General features: G+C 50.4%; 1 protein-coding gene across 2 annotated transcripts in view; it reads right to left on the bottom strand.

Moving 5' to 3' along the window:
- Positions 1-16,214, bottom strand: part of WWC3 (WWC family member 3) — a 135,541-nt gene that overhangs the window by 68,480 nt on the left and 50,847 nt on the right. For both annotated transcript variants that reach the window (XM_042974559.1, XM_042974560.1), the window contains 2 exons: positions 9,125-9,201; positions 7,657-7,736 (listed from right to left, as the gene is read on the bottom strand). In XM_042974559.1, the coding sequence (XP_042830493.1) occupies positions 7,657-7,736; positions 9,125-9,201 (157 nt within the window). The remainder of the gene's footprint in view (positions 1-7,656; positions 7,737-9,124; positions 9,202-16,214) is intronic.

Genomic DNA, 16,214 nt, shown 5'->3' with positions numbered 1-16,214 from the left:
GTTAAGAGGTGGGGCCTTTGGGAGGCGATGAGGTCATGAGGGAGAAGCCCCCATGACTGGGATCGGTGGGATCAGTGCTCTAATAAAGGAGACCCCCACAGAGCTCCCTGCCCCTTCCGTCCTGTGACGCCACAGCAAGACGGTGGCTACACAGAGGCCGACCAGGCTGGCACCTTGATCTGGGACTTCCGGGCTCTGGAACTTTAAGAAATAAATTTCTATTGTTTATAAGCCACCCAGTCTGTGGTATTTTGCTTTAGCAGCCCAAATGGACTGAGGCACAGTGTAAAAAAAAAATCCAGTACCCAGACCACAGTCTCCACGTTCCAACATCTTGAAGCAGCCTCGGGGAGGTTAAGTGACTTGCTCAGGGTCACGCAGCCAGTAAGAGGCACGGTGAAGTTCACACCAGGGCTGCTCACACCGGCTCTCAGCCTCTTCATCACTGGGCTAGCAATACGCTCAGAGTCAAGGCCTCCAAATTCACACTGTGTCACAGCCGAAGGCCACCCCCACAGCCAGTCAGATGTGGTCCCAAAGTAAACCGGTGCCCTCCAGGGTCTCCTTTTGAAAGAAAGGGTTAGAGGGAAAAGGAGAAGGTGCAGCTTCAGGCGATGACAGCAGTACGGGTGAGAAGGCATTTCAGAGCATCTATGAACCTCCACCTCCTACTACCCTGGTTTCCGTGTCTGTTGTTGGATTTAAGACGTCAAGAGAACCGCACCGGCAAACGCAAAACCAAATGGCTCCTTCAACCCACAGCCTGGAAGAAAAGGGCTGCCAGGCCGCTGAAGATATTCCATGTTAATACCACACATTACAACCCAAAAGAATGAGGAGTTTTGTTACGACTTCACCTTTTACATCACCGGCTCTGGCAAGGGGCCCTGAAGGGACCTCAGACAGCTTCCGGCAGCTTTCTATCAACAGCAGGGCCTGTGTGCAGCAGCAGACCTGTCCCGCGACCAGGAACAATGTTCTTTTTGTTTCCGCCCCGCTGCTGCACGCTTTCCAGTTACCTGAGCGGTGCCGGGCTTCCGCACGGGCTGTACCTGACGGGCTATGTTACTGGGGAAACTGTCGGCCTCAGCCTGTTCCAACTGTGAACGATCCCATTCTCTTGTGAAAACGCTACATCCCCTTGGAGAGAGAACGCTCATTCCCATATCTAATACCGCGTCCTTCTAGTACAGACTGCTCGGGAGCGTGCAGTCACTCTTGTCTGAGACACGTGGCTTTCACTTTGCGCACACCGCCCAAACGGGAAGACGTTCATCAAGCAATTACGAGGCTCGAAGAGAAAACGGTACCCCGTGGCGAAGAATGTGCCCCCTGGAAACTGGTCGTTGGAATATTTCGTGAGCCCCTCTCTGTGATGTCAACAGCAGGAATGAGGAACAGGATTTCTTAAAACACAACAGAGCACGGCGCGTAGACGACAAGATAGTGCCGGAGGGCGGTTAATAAGAAGGTGACCGGGCCGATGTACACAGTCCTCCGGTGGTCCAGGCAGCCCAGAGGGTGCCAGTGTCCAGCAGTGACGCGAACCGCGTCACAGCTCCCAGCGGGCAGGAGCGGCGACATCAGCCACTCCGCACAGCACCCAGGGCCGGGTCCACTCGTGCCACTCAGCCCTGCCCTGTGCCTGAAGCGTCTGGGTCCTGAGGACCCAGCAGGGAACAAGGCAGAGTCCTTGTTCCCATGTGGCACGATGCGAGTCAAGAAGAGAGACCACAAAAAATAAATCATTAGGGCAGGCAGCGATCGGCGTTTTAAGGAAAACAAAGCCAGGTTCCGGGACAGAGTGTGACGGAAAGGGCTCCTTTTTAGGTCCAGTGGTCAGCCAAGGGTCTTGGCAAGACACCATTTGTCCAGAAAACTACAGAAAGGAGGGAACAGGCAGGCAAGTAGAATTTGGGGGAAAGAGTGTTCCGGGGACAGGGGGCTGCAAGTTCCAGTGGGGAGAGCCAGCAGGGTGGTCAGGGGGTAGACACAGAGGAGTGGGGGTGACACTGGGGGAAACGAGGTCAGGACAGGGGCCAGATCATCCAGGAGACTGTATTCTAAGTGAGAGAGAAAGCCCCGGAGAAACACAAGCACAGACAGCATTTGAAAAGTCCCCACGGCCACAGCGTGAGAACGGTGAGCCGTAACAGCCACCGTGCTAGAAGCTGGGAGAAGGGAACGGGGGTCAGGTGTGATAACGGCACACCAAGAACAACGGGTGGTAAAAAGGTGGGCAGGACAGTGCCCCCTGCCAAAGCGTCTCGGGCTGTCACACCAGCTCTCGGGGACCTCACGGGTGTCTCGGTAGAAAAAAAGGCTTCAACGGCACGTAAGCGTGGGAAACTCAGGGTGAAGCAACGTTAAATGAGCTTTCTGGCTGCAGGACAACTGGGAATCTAACACGAGGTACGTTCCAGATCTCCAGGAGATCTAGAATAACTAGAGAAGGAACTCTCCCACACCCACTGGCACACTCAGCGCATTCTTGTACATCACCCGTTCGGGGAGCTGTGCACATGCCACTCCTGAGCCCTCCGCCTTTGCCCCTGGAGGGGACTAACAAGTTACATTAAGATAATTTTCCCAAACACCCTTCGGAAACTTTAGGGCAGGGAGCGCAGCCGCCTTTTCACTGGAAAAGCTCAAGTTTTCTAGAAAAAGACTTCCGTTACCCGTAAACGCTGCTCTGATCGTCTGACTTTTAGCAAGACCCTCCAGAGAAATTCAAATGACAACCACGCCGAGATACTCTCTCCCGCCTCTGCGCCTGGCAACAACGCGAAAGCGCGACAACACATTCTGTCGGCACAGCCGTGGCAACAGAAACTCACCTGTCAGTGGCAGGGAGGCAACGTGGTAAAGAGAAGGATCTGGCCACATCTCCTAACGCGACCAGGGCATTTACCCTTTGACCCAGCAAACCCACTTTCGGGAACTTATCCTGAACGCCTTCCTACCCACACGGGCACAGCAGCAGGTGTAAAGCTGATGGGGAACGTTATAAACGGGCGAATGAGGCTGACGATGCCGGGACCCACCAACAATCTCCGCATCCCAGGAAATGGGACTTTGCCCAGCCCAGCCCCTCCCCCTCCCCCCAGAAAAAAAAGAAAGAGAACCTGAACTCAAATCAGATCAAGCCTCACAGACTAATGACACTAGTTTGCATAAGTAGCAAGGGACAGAGGAACGTGTCAAGCGAGCCCGCGAGGGCCAAAGCAGCAAAATCCAGTATCAGGGACATTCTACAGGACAAGCGAATTAGTTCCTTCGATGAATAAGTCATCAGAAAGAAAGAAAAAAAAGCGCAGGGACGTAGAGATTCACAGACACACCAACCAAACACACCGTGTGGGGCTTCTCCGAACCTGGACCAAATGAAACAGAGAAACGGGAAACGTGCTGGAGAGGGGACGATGTTACGAGAGGACTGTTAAGTGGGGAACAGGTGTTGTAGCTACGTTTTCAAAAGGGATCCGTAACTTCAGAAGAGCCATTTATGGACTCAAAAGGGTTCTGGGATTTGCTTCCGTAAGGCAGCGAGGGTCTCAGGGGTGCGGCAGGGTGACGGACAAAACAGGACCGGCCCCTGTGCGGTGACTTTTGCCGAAGTGCGGTCAAGGCCACAGGACGGTTCCATGATACTATTCTCTCCGCTCCTGTGTATGCCTGACGTTTTCCATCGTTAAAAGTTTATATGCATTACACGCACACGCTCCCACACAGGCACGTACCTATTCTATCATTAACCCAGGACGGTGTTCGTGGCCAGCTCCCATTTACAAAAATTAACAACATACACAGACCTGAAAAAAAAAATACAAAAGGTTCTTTTTTCCTCACTTGGACCCAAGCATAATGATGGATTTCCTTGTTAGCCAGGAAAGTTCACCAAGATAAACAAGTAAGAGTTTAAAATGTTATAAGCGGCTAAACTCCTGGCGAGGTGCTCTGGAAAAGAATACACTGGATATTCTGGGAAGCAAGAACAGCAGAAAATTTTCTGGAGGAAAAGCTAGGGTCTCTGGCTTAAATCGATGCTGGTAATAACATCCGAGAAGCCCTTTCGCGTACAACAGCTCGTGTATTAGGGGTGAGGCGATCCCATTATCAATGCTTCCAGAAGGTTCCCCAAATGTCCTTAATAATAATGCCAATCTGCAGGATTCGATGGAAACTTAAGAGTCAATCCTCAATACCAGAAAGAGAACGAGGCTGTTTCCGTCTCCCGCGTAGCGTGTATACTCAGAGGAAGGCTATCGGCTTAGTTTTTGCTTGCGAAGAAAGGTAAAGCATGGCACGAGTGCCTGTGTTTTCTGTCCTTCCCGTGAGGACAGACTGAGCCTGTAGTGACAATGCAGCCACCTCTCCAGGCGGCTCGACCTGGAAAGCCGCAGTGAGTCCCCCAGGGCCGAGGCCAGGTCCAGAACCTTCTCCCAGCCTCCACTGGGGAGCACAGGCATCCTCACGGGCTCTGGAAGGGGGTGAAGACTGTCTCCTTCGCAGGGACACGTTTACCATCACCACTCCTCAACGGAGACCTTGCTAAGGAAAGCAGAAAGCAAAGACAAAGAGCGCTGGCCCTTCTCTTCTTAGGAGCACGACCCATACTCCGCTCCGGCCACAGGTGTGAAGTCACAGCTCTGCCTGCCCTGGCTGCTCGCCACCCAATAAACCTGGAGACAGCGAGGCCACCTCTTCCCATTGTTGAAATTAGTTCGACCACAAGCGATGGATTCACTTCCTAGAGATGCTCGGTCCCCTGGGCCCCAACACCTTTGTTTTCTAGTGCTCAGTCATCGGCTGCTGTTGCAATGGAACCCGCGCGTTCACATAAAGAAACGGAGACGGCCGGAGGGACGGAGGCCAGAGGGACGGGCACCGGGCCGGCGATCCCGCTACAGAAGCCAGGGCCGGCAGGGAAAGGTGCCGGGCAAGGCTCCCCTCTGAGGCTCGGGGGTCCTGTGTGTCCTCACAGTGTTCCCGAACCACCCCGAACCTCTATCACCTTCCCCAGAGCTCTACAAGCGAGAACTGAACTGGCTGTGCTCTCCAGCCGGCACGATGCCTAGCATTAAGTTAGGTATCATCTGGAGACACTGTGAAGTCCCGATTCTCCCTGGTAATGACAGAAAGCTCCTGGGTGGCCAAAGGAAAGAACGAAATCAATCTCTGATTCAGCCAGACGGCCCTCGTAACTGTAGAAGACCTCCCAAATGAAATTATTTGCTCCTGCTCGTTTCTCATCCGGCCTTTCGGCGGAAGTGACACAGGAAAACGTGGCCACAGCACACACGGACGCGCCCTAGCAGGCATCAGAGTATCTGGAGGCTGGCTGGGCCGTATGCGTAAAATTACGGAGCACGAATTCACGCGCCGGGAAACGCCGTAGCAAACGGACAAGATGAGGAACGCGACAGTAGCCGATACCGAGAAGGACTGATTTGCTTAAGCAGAACTTTTTTAAAAAGCCAGCCTGGGTGGCGCAGTCGGTTAAGCGTCCGACTTCAGCCAGGTCACGATCTCGCGGTCTGTGAGTTCGAGCCCCGCGTCAGGCTCTGGGCTGATGGCTCGGAGCCTGGAGCCTGTTTCCGATTCTGTGTCTCCCTCTCTCTCTGCCCCTCCCCCGTTCATGCTCTGTCTCTCTCTGTCCCAAAAATAAATAAAAAACGTTGAAAAAAATTAAAAAAAAAAAAGCCATATGGACTAGGGCTCGTTAAAGGAACTCCCACTGTAGACTGAAATCACACGAGACTGTGCACAGCTGGAAAACGGCAGAGCAGCAAAAAGCTGACAGTAAGGTTAAAGACTCCCGGCCGCACTAAGCGTGTGGATGGGATTATCAAAATCCACCGCGCGGCAGGGCCTGCAGAGGGCATGGCCACATCTCAGGGCCAGAGAAAGCCAAGCAGGACCCGGCTCCAGGGAGGACCCAGCTCAGTTTTCTATTGTGCCTGCCTTGGTGCCTATAATAGGTCCTTCATAAAGAAATGGGCCCATAAATCATCAACCAAACCGATCCTGGATGATTAAGAAGATGAATCGCAACATTGAACAGTATTAAACAACAGGGTTGGGCACGCCCAGCAATTACCCTTTATCTGAGGCTGAGATAATTATGCTTGTCTGACACTTACATTTGTATCACTTCCCTATCAAGAGCAACACATCAGTCCCGTCTGACACGCTGTCACCGCGTCCGCACACAGGATTCAAGAGAGTGACGTGCTGCCCACCCTTACGAGGCCCAGTAACCACACGATCCCTGCCACTCACGGAAGGCTGGCCAGAGCAGGCACTGGCACCGCCCTCTGGACAATTCGGCCCAATGATCTGAAGGTGCGTGTCTCCCCAAAATTCACAAGGTGAGCTCTAACTCCCAATGTGATGGTATATGGGGATGGGGCCTTCTGGGTGGGGGGGCAACGAGAGTTAGATGAGGTCATGTGAGTGGGGCCCCCACGAGGGGAGGAGAGACCCTAGAGACCAGAACTCACCACACCACCACCACCACCACGGAAAGACACGGCAAGGAGGCAGGAAGCAGGCCCTCACCACATACCAAATTTGCCAGGACCTGATCTTGGACTTCTGGCCTCCAGAACTGTGAGAAAGAAATGGCTGCTGTTTAAGCTCCCCGGCCAAGGATGTTTTGTTATAGCAGCCTGAGCTACTACCACAATCCCCAGTGACTGATGGGAAGAGCAGGCACAGAAGGTCTCGTGAGGCACGTGTTCACGTGCAGCAAGAGAAGCCAGGCTCTGAATCTCGACCGACCAGTAAGCATACAATACTCTTTCTTAAGAAAATCCATTCTTTCAGAAGGACAACATCACCATTTATGAAATAACTTGTGTTCATTGAATCTGCTGGCTTAATATAGCTCACAAAAAAGAAATCCACCCCCAAACTCTTAGTCGGGACCAAGTTCTAATTGTAAAGACGCCAACAGGAAGGTCTGTAGACCAGACCGCCCCACAGGATGTTCTGTGACGATGGAAATGTTCGATTATCTGTTCTATCCGATGCAGTCACCGCTAGCCCTCTGGCTCTCAATCGGGGGCACGTGTGCCCTCCAGGGAACACTTGGCAATGTCTACAGAGAGTTTTGGCTGTCGCAACTGGGTGGGAGGGTACTACGGGCATCCAGGGGGTCAAAGCCAGGGACGCTGCTAAATATCCTGTGATGCACAGAGTTATCTGGTCCAAAGTGCCAACAGCAGCGAGGTAGAGAAAATCTCCACTGGCCACATGTGACTGCTGAGCATTTCAGATACGGCTAGGTGACTGGGCTTCTAAATTTTGAATTTTAGTTCACTTTAGTTTAAATAAAAACAATTTGAGACTAAAAGCAACAGAACTAGAAGTCAAATTTAAACATCCACGGGGGTCCTGGACGGTGCGGCTACAGAGAATGCGCATAAATGTAAAATAAAGGTCTTGTTTCCCAGGTATTTCTACTTAAAGGAACCAAGTATCTTCAGGGAAAAGAAAGATTCCGAGGCTTAGGATTGGGGAAAACATGAGCAGAAATAAAAGCATAGAAGCGGAAGGCCCGTGAAGCTTCAGGACCCACACCCAGGCACCCACCAGGCAAGCACAAGAGCAAATCATAGGAACACCCCCCCTCTGTCATCGCGGGCAACTCACTCTTGCAAGGTCTCCACCCCCTTTTCCTTGTACTGCAGTTCTTGCTTCATCTGGGTCAGCTCTCGTTTTAATCTGGAAAGCTAAAGACAAATTATATTTTTTTTTCCAAAAAAAAAAAGCTCTGAAAATCGTTTCTATAGTTGTTCGTGTTAGCATTGCCCTCTAAGTTCCTGATTCGTGTTAGCATTGTCCTCTAAGTTCCTGATTCGCTCCCGATGTGCTGGGTCACCTAGGCTCTCCCTGAATTTCCATCCACGGGCAAACAGAACAGCCAGCGTGGAAGAAGCGCCTCGCTTGGATACAAAAATCCCAGGTCCCCGACAGGTTCCTACCTATGTGGAACCGGCAACTATTTCCTTTTTCAGGTAGTGATTTATACATCACAATCAGCAAACTGCCTAATGCGTTTTTCACCTTCCCTCTACTTACTACTCCGAGACCCCACATGTGGGAACACTGTTGCCGGAAGTCTGCGGTCCCACTACCTGAGAGTGCGTCACATGGAGAGCTTCTCGGGGATCCACCTGAGGCCCGTGTTAAAACTCGGGAGGGGGTGGGGGCACCTGGGTGGCTCAGTCGGCTAAGCATCCGACTTCAGCTCAGGTCACGATCTCACGGTTTGTGGGTTCGAGCCCCGTGTCGGGCTCTGTGCCTGGAGCCTGCTTTGGATTTTGTTTCCCTCTCTCTCTGCCCCTCCCCTGCTCACACTCTGTCTCCCTCCCTCAAAAATAAATAAACATTAAAAAAAAAAACCCTCAGGGGGTGGGCCTGGCAGCTCGCATGTGTAATCAACTCCCCAGGTGCTCTTCTTGGACACGCTAGAGTTTGGGAACCGCTGCACTGAGAGAGACACTGGCGTTTGGGGCATGAGACACCAACAGGCTTCGTTTCCAAGACGTGTCCCATGATTTGCTGCAAACGCAACAAAACCGTCCCCCTTCCCACGCGACCAAGGCAGGGCACTGAAGGGATGAGACGGGGGGGGGGGGGGGGCACGTAAAGAATTCCAGTGTCCCCGGGGAAGGAGCATCAGAACCTTCTGGTCAAATGCCATTGCGGGAAAGATTTCCCTAGGAATATAGCAACCAGGGGAGAACAGGAGAAGCTAAAGCTGCCAAGGGTCAAGGCCGGCAACCCACTGATATCGGGAAGCAGGCCGTGGAGCCCGGGCCCCGACGTCACCCAATCTTTCCAAATCGGGCAGGAGGACCCTAGCTCTAGGGAAAACACAGAGGGGTACAGGTGGCTTTTGGTTAGATGGGCTGAGCTTTCAAAAAGAAACTTTTCTCCTCCTGTTAGAAAAAAAAATGAAGGGTAAAACCAAACGTCATCATAATCCACGAAATTAAAAATTTTTACCACAATATGAGTGTTAGGCACACCGACCCCCATTAGATGAGCCACGAGAAGTAACGCTACGTGAAAATACACACAGGGCTTCTAGTTGTGGGAGCGCTCTTTTACTCACCCTATCCCGACGACTTGCTATTTCTGCTTTAATTTGGTATGGGTCGTACTTTGTATTTGTTGAATATCCAGAGAAGGCTAAACGGAAGGAAAACATTTTATTTTATAATGGATCCTTCAAAATAAATAAATACACACAGACAGGAACTTCTGAATCAATAATTAATTCTAAGTCTCCAATTTACAAGTTGGCACCGGCTCGTAAGGAATTAACATTTCACAGCCTCAAATCTTGACGTTTGATTTCTGCATGTGGCCCTTCTACGTGATTCCACACGAGGCAATACATGGCTATCGGTAAATCAAAACTGCTTCGAAAGCAAAATTACTCGGGTTAAAAACCACAGATACGCTCGGGGCGGGGGGGGGGTGGTGATTATGATATGGAAAACTGCTCTAAGTAGATAAATAGTACATACAGGATGAATCCGTTTTTGCTTCCTTTTCAAACGCATATACACATGGATGTCACTCGAAGGACAGAATCCCAAAGCTACCTGTGGTTATCCTCAATGGTTTCATCACAGAAGGTTTTCTTTCTCCTTTCTTCACATCTGTATTCTCCACATGAACGACTTTTGGCATGAGAAACAACTAGTAAAGCTCTATAAAATAAAAACGACGACTTTCTAGCAATGTGTCAGCAGCTGGCAGGCCCGAGAAAAAGCTGTTCTTCCACGCCGCGTGCTCCGGGCCAGACGCGGCACCCTCATGAACAGCCGGGACCTGGCGTGAGCAGGACGCGAAGGCCTGTTTAGCTGTGCGCCGAGCACAGTCAGCCAATTTCCGGCGGTGCGGACAGCGAAGAACCTTTTCCGGGGATTCTGCAGCCGAGCAGTTAGTGGCCGCTTCGCCCTTCTATCACCCCGTTCACCTCCCTGCACTGCTGTTTCCTGATGCTTCCGTCTCCTCTCTTCAGCTTCGGAAGCCGTCGGCCCCTGTGCCGGAGTGACTCGTCTCTGCCCCCACCTTGGCTGGCGGCGCGCGCCCCCGTCCCCGGCTGTGGCCAACCCCGCACCGCTCTCATCTGCGTCCGGGTTATTCCCACTGATTCCACCTGCTCGGAAAACCCATCGGCAGCGCCGGCATCTTTCTCCTCACCCCTCTGCTCTGGGAGCTGAAGGCTGCCTGTCACTCGGATGACTGGGTGCCAACCGCTAGCGACTAGTTCAAAATCGCTTCCTGACTTTGCATCAGAGAGGACGGCTCAAAGTCATCAAGGGGCTTACACAGCAAGATTGTTTAATACCCTCAATTAGAACTACATCCAAAGGTAGTGTGAGCAGTTCAGATATCTCTTTAAAAAAACAGTTCCAGGGGCGCCTGGGGGGCTCAGTCGGCTGAGCTTCCGACTCTTGATTTCGGCTCCGGTCACGATCTCAGGGTCGTGGGATCGAGCCCCACATCGGGCTCCAAGCTGAGCATAGGGCCTGCTTAAGATTCTCTCTCTCCCCCCCCTCCCCGCCCCTCTCCCCTGCTCGTGTGCTCCCTGTCTCTCTAGAATAATAAGAAGAAGAAGATAGTCCCTATCACGGTCAGAATTTCAAACCATTAGAATCTACTAGAAATAAATATCCGGAGGAGCTAAGCATTTGCCAACTTTATCTCAAATGTTCTTAGAATCGTAATCTCTTGAGGACACGGAGTAAAATACTTTTAAAACAGAATTCTTTCTGAGACAAAGAGTGTCTACTTCCAAATCCTTCGACTTCCATCTTGACTGACTTCCTTGGCTTCATTTAAGACCAGTACTGAAAGCAACGCCCCGAACAAAGCCCTTAAGAGTCAGAAATCATCTCTACAAAACCCCCACCTTGAACTCCCGGGACTTAAATGTTCCCCCCGACCTGAGGTAAAGGGACTTCCACTTGGACGCAGATAAGAAGCCAATGAGCCCAGGGCTCGCTGACTGCTCACCCCCACGTGGGTCCACCCGTCATCCTGCGTTTGAGGGAGACCACGCCAACGGCTGCCACCTGTGGTCGTTCCCACGTGGGGTAGAAAGTAACTCTGGGTTCCCAGAGTCCGGGGAAACTGACAACAGCGTTCGACAGCAGTAACGTAACGGTCTGAAATCGTTGCCACAAAAGTCCTCTTCTGCGCAACTTCACAGGGAAAACTAGCCGACAGACTTGAAATAACAGGATACGGCTAGACAAATACACAGCCACCAGCCCCCCAGCTCTCCTTCCTAACTAACAGGACCCTCGGCTCACTGGGCGTGCACCCCTCCCCTGGGGGAGACTCAAGGTGTACCGAGTCCTGGAGGGGGAGCCCGATAGAGAAATGGTATCCCCGAGCCACCGAATGCACCCATGGGGGGGCCCACCCCACCGCTGAAGGACTCTTATGTGACAAGGAGCGGGTCTTTTCTGTGACTTACGGCTGAAACCATCCCAAATGATAAAACGGGGTTTCCTTATGCAGACAGCATTCACGTTAGCTTTGCTACAGTCTCTAAAATTTAAAACTTCCAGGACTGGGACGAGGGAAGAGGCAACTCAAGTACCTAAAAGAGTGAGTCCCTTTATCTTCAAATACGAAGGAGCGTCATGAACACTGGCATAACTTTTAATAATGTGATTTAACTTGCAAAGCCAAATCCTTAGTTCCTGACATCTGCCGGTAGGTCTAATGGAACCCATTCCTGGAGTCCAAGGAACACCTCAGGGCACCAGCCTCCATTTTTCACGGCGTGCACTCCATGACATTTAAAAAAAGAATCATGCCTCTGTTAAGACACGTCTCCAACCTCAAGGTTTATGATAAATACCAGACCTTCGCCTCTGAAGCTTTCTTCTCTCTTGAAGACTTGAGTGGCCACAGCTATTAAACAGCTTAAGGAGCCCACTCAGGCTTACCGTAGTGCTTTGGGTAACACGAAAATCAGGTTACAGTGTAGCTGGACCACAGCGACATCAACTCTTGGAAAATCTTTGTGACAGACGATGATCACGTCTCCCCACTTGAACGAAGACTAAGTTTCCAGTGCCTTGATCTACATCAGTCAAAAAGGGACCTCGGTCTGAATCTTGGGCTCCTGTGGGCCAGATGCCCCAGATTCTTTCATCAGATTAGCTTCTCCAACAAGAGAAGGAATGGACCCCGGGCTCACCAGTGCCCACTGTCCAAGAGGTGAGCGTGGCCCGTGCATTTAGCACTCATGACGCTGCAGACCCCAGGACTTATTTTGGATTTTGATTTTCCAGGGTATCGAAAAGGGAAAACACGTCTGCTGGTGTGTCTGTCTCTGTCTCCCTGTTTCTCTGATACACACAGGCCTCCTCTGTGCCGTGGGAACCTAAGATCACCCCAGGGGGGTAACATGCTTTGAAAGACCAGTAGTCCTTCTCCAAAGACATCCTCTGGGCAGACTGCCCCTTAGGACCAGGTGTGCACCTCCAGGCATCGGCACCACGGGGAGCTGCTCAAGGAAGCCAAAAGAACCCTGGCAGACAGGATGGCAAGCCCTGACAGTTCCCATGCTGACAGGTACTAATTACCAGAGCAGCGACAAAGGCATGCACGTAAGTAACCCAGGCCAACAGAGGAGGGCATGACATTTGTTTTTAAAGGCACCATAAGCAAAGGAACAGAAAATATCAACCAAGCCCGCTCAGAGGTGACCTACAGAAGTAACACAAGATGCCACCAAATTCAGACTGAGAGTTCTCTCAGAAATGCTCTCTAGGGCAGACTAGGGGATTAGCTCTCAACAGACATAGGCTCTGCAATCGCCTTTAAGATTGAGTCTTGCCAACTAATACCCGTGAAAAATGCTGCGTGTGATCCATTTTTCCCCTGCCAGCTCCAACACGCTTACCCACGAAGGAAAACAGAAGGTTGAATGGATGGACTGTGGCCATTACACTCCCCTAGGTAGTAGAGGAGAAACCCCTCTCCTGGGTAACCAATGGAAGGCCGTCTTTGTGGGATGGGCCTAAAGCCTCAGAAAGAATGTTGGCAAAACTGATAACCGATAAGGTCAAGCTTCACCACCACCTAACCCAGGAATTCAGGGTGGGTCAGCACTTTCTCACGGGAGATTAAGCCAACTCTCCCAACCACCCGAAGATACTTTTGGTGCAGACTTTTGGTGGCTCCTAGGAGCCAGAGGCACAAAGTCATATTCCTGCTGCCGAAAGAGACCATCACAGTCAATCCAGACCAATGGATTCTCAACTCTGGGATTCACCTGGAAAGCTTTACCAAAAAAAAAAAAAAAAAAATGTCTGGCCCCACCCGAGGTCAAGGAGATCAAAATCTCTGGGAGTGGGGCCCAGGCAGCAGTTTTTAAAAGCCCCTCAGGAGATTATACCCTGTAGCCAGGGTTCAGAACTACTGGTTTAGACCAGGGGTTGGGAAATTTTTTCTGCAGAGGGCCAGAGAGTAAATATTTTTGGCTTTGTGGACCGTACAGCCTCTGTCTCAGCTCCTCAACCCTGCCATTGTAGCTTCTATAGACAATAGGTAAGTGAGTGGATGTGGCTGCGTTCCAATAATACTTTATTTATAAAGAGCCAGAGTGGACAAGATTCAGCCCAGAAACCATACATAATTTGCTGACCTGTGGTTTAGACTGTAATTCATCCCATGCAAGAATTCCTTCCAAAAGATCCTGCAAATGGTCATAATACTTCATCTGAATGCATCTAGGAGCTCAAGTTTCTCAGGAAGACTGAAAGATTAACTCTAGCATAAAAGCGTCTGACATAACAAATGTATTCAGTGGGAAAGGCAAAGAGATGAGCACATTAGAATGAAGAAAGTAGGGCAAATCAAGACAGAACTATCTTCTTCCTCTAAATGAGATATCGATTCACTCTTCACCCAGAGAGAATTCTGCTCACTGCATGAAATAAACGCGTGGAATCAAGAGACAAATCTTAAAATAGGTTTGAAAAAAGAAAAAGACCTCCCTGTTTCTACCTCTAGATGTGAGCAATGTTAATAATTGAATGTAGCTCCTCCTGGCTTTTCTCTCTGCTTTGTGGTGGGGGGATAACACACGTAAAGAGAAGCATACAAAACAATGAATTAATGCAACGCAAATACAAACATAACCACTCAGGTCAAGAAATACAAAGACCTCCAGTTCTTAGCATTTTCTGTTTTCATTTTTTATAGTTATAATGAAGGCGGCAAGAAGTTCCTTTGCTACAAAGATTTTAATAAAACTCCTTTGCCAGCAAAACAAGACATGAAGTAAGCAGGAGAACACGACAGGATGGAACTGTGGAAGAGAACCGGTGTGCTCAAAGAGAACGAGCCCACTGCAGAACAGCTCCGTCCCCGTGTTCTACAAACAAAATAGGCCCGGGTACCAGGCAGCTCCCAGAAATAGAGTAGGGTAGGGTTTTTAGCCTCACGGGGACATGTACGCTCAAATCCAGCAAGCATCTGCTTTTGCTTTGCTCAGGGACAGAAAAAGGTCAAGGTTTGGATATTCTTAGATACCAGATGGCCCAATATTGACACAAAATCTTTTTCTCTCCAGTGAATGGAGTTTTATTCCGGTGATTTCCACAACTCAGGGAGAAATCTGTGAAGGGGGTAGGACAGATGCACGTCATTTCCTCCTGCCCTCCTGCTCCAACGTTAAAAATGGCTGTTTTGGGGGCGCCTGGGGGACTCAGTCAGTTGAGCGTCCGACTCTCGATTTCAGCTCTGGTCATGATCTCATGCTTTGTGAGATCGAGCCCCACGTCGGGCTCTGTGCTGACAGCGCAGAGCCTGCTAGGGATTCTGTCCTTCTCTCTTCGGCCCTCCCCTGCTTGTGCTCTCTTTCTCTCTCTCAAAAATCAAGAAATGAACATTTTAAAAAGTAGCTGTTTTAGTTAATTCCTCTGTTCCCCATCACTGCCTAACTGTTCCCTACAATCAGCCATTAGGGAGACAGAAATCGTGTCCCCAGCATTTGGGACATACCAATACCAGGTGCTAAGTAAGTATCTGTTGGAAACTAGACGAATAGTTTAGCAATCCTGCCATGGGCCACAAGAAAGCCAAGACATAGAAAGTGCTCTGCCTCCCACTCGCCCCTCTGAGTGTTGCAAACTTGCCAGAAGCCTTGTCAATTTATAATCGGTCTTTACTTCTAGATAAGTTGAACGACAGGAGGGCAAAGTGTTTCAAAAACACAATTAGCTCCTTTGAGCTGCCTCTTCCATGCCTAGGAAACAGTACGCAGCACTGAAGGCTACATGCACAAACAGATCTGGGTTCAGATCCCAGGTCTGCCATTTACTAGGCATGTGACCTTGAAGAAGTAACCTCGCCTCCCCAGTATTGCTTCTCACATGTACAACAAAGACAGCATCGTGTGCTTCGTAATGTTGCAATCCGAACGATGCACAGAAAACTCTAGCTCACTGAACACTGGTTCATTTCGCTTCAAGTCACTGCCAATGAAGGAAGTAACGAGAAACGGGTCCAAGTGTTATCCTGTTCCCAGTACCGGAGCAAGGAGACGCCTCCCTGCTTTAGATGACTAGCAATCTGGGCTGTGTGAGACCGGTGTGGTCAGAGAGAATTCATTTGAGTCACTAACAGAGTTTTCGTCATCGTAATTAGTAGTTCAGGTTAAATGGCAAGTTGAAAGAGCCTGGTCCAAACCCCAGGAGCAGCAGCAACCTGGTGAAGCGCTTGGATTAAGTCCGTTACGATTCCATGCGGCGTCTTATCCCAGATGAGCCAACAGGCCCCAGCAAAACCCACTGGCACCTCTAGCCCTTCGTGAAAACAGGCTGGACCTATCTGGCCCCCAAGGCCACTTATACAAGTGGATGCAGAGATTGTGTCTACACAGAGACTTCTAGCAGGTCAGGATTCTGATGGGCATGGTTCAGAGTGTCAAGTGACACCACAGAGTCATCTGCTTCCTCTACTGAAGGTTTCTTCATGCACCACACAGGACGGCATCTTGAGTAGCTCTTTTTTACTGGGCATTAGGAAAATTCTATGGAGCACAGGAAGGAACATTACCGAGTGCGATTTCCTACACGCCCAAATGTCAAAGCCCACGGAAATACAAAAACTGATGGTGAGGGATATCCCATCGTTACAGGGCTACAGGTTCTGAATGCTCTTAA

Source organism: Panthera tigris, chromosome X, assembly GCF_018350195.1.
Source record: "Panthera tigris isolate Pti1 chromosome X, P.tigris_Pti1_mat1.1, whole genome shotgun sequence".
Taxonomy (NCBI): Eukaryota; Metazoa; Chordata; class Mammalia; order Carnivora; family Felidae; genus Panthera; species Panthera tigris.
Note: the sequence above shows the minus strand (reverse complement) of the source record. Positions and strands in the feature narration are given on the sequence as shown.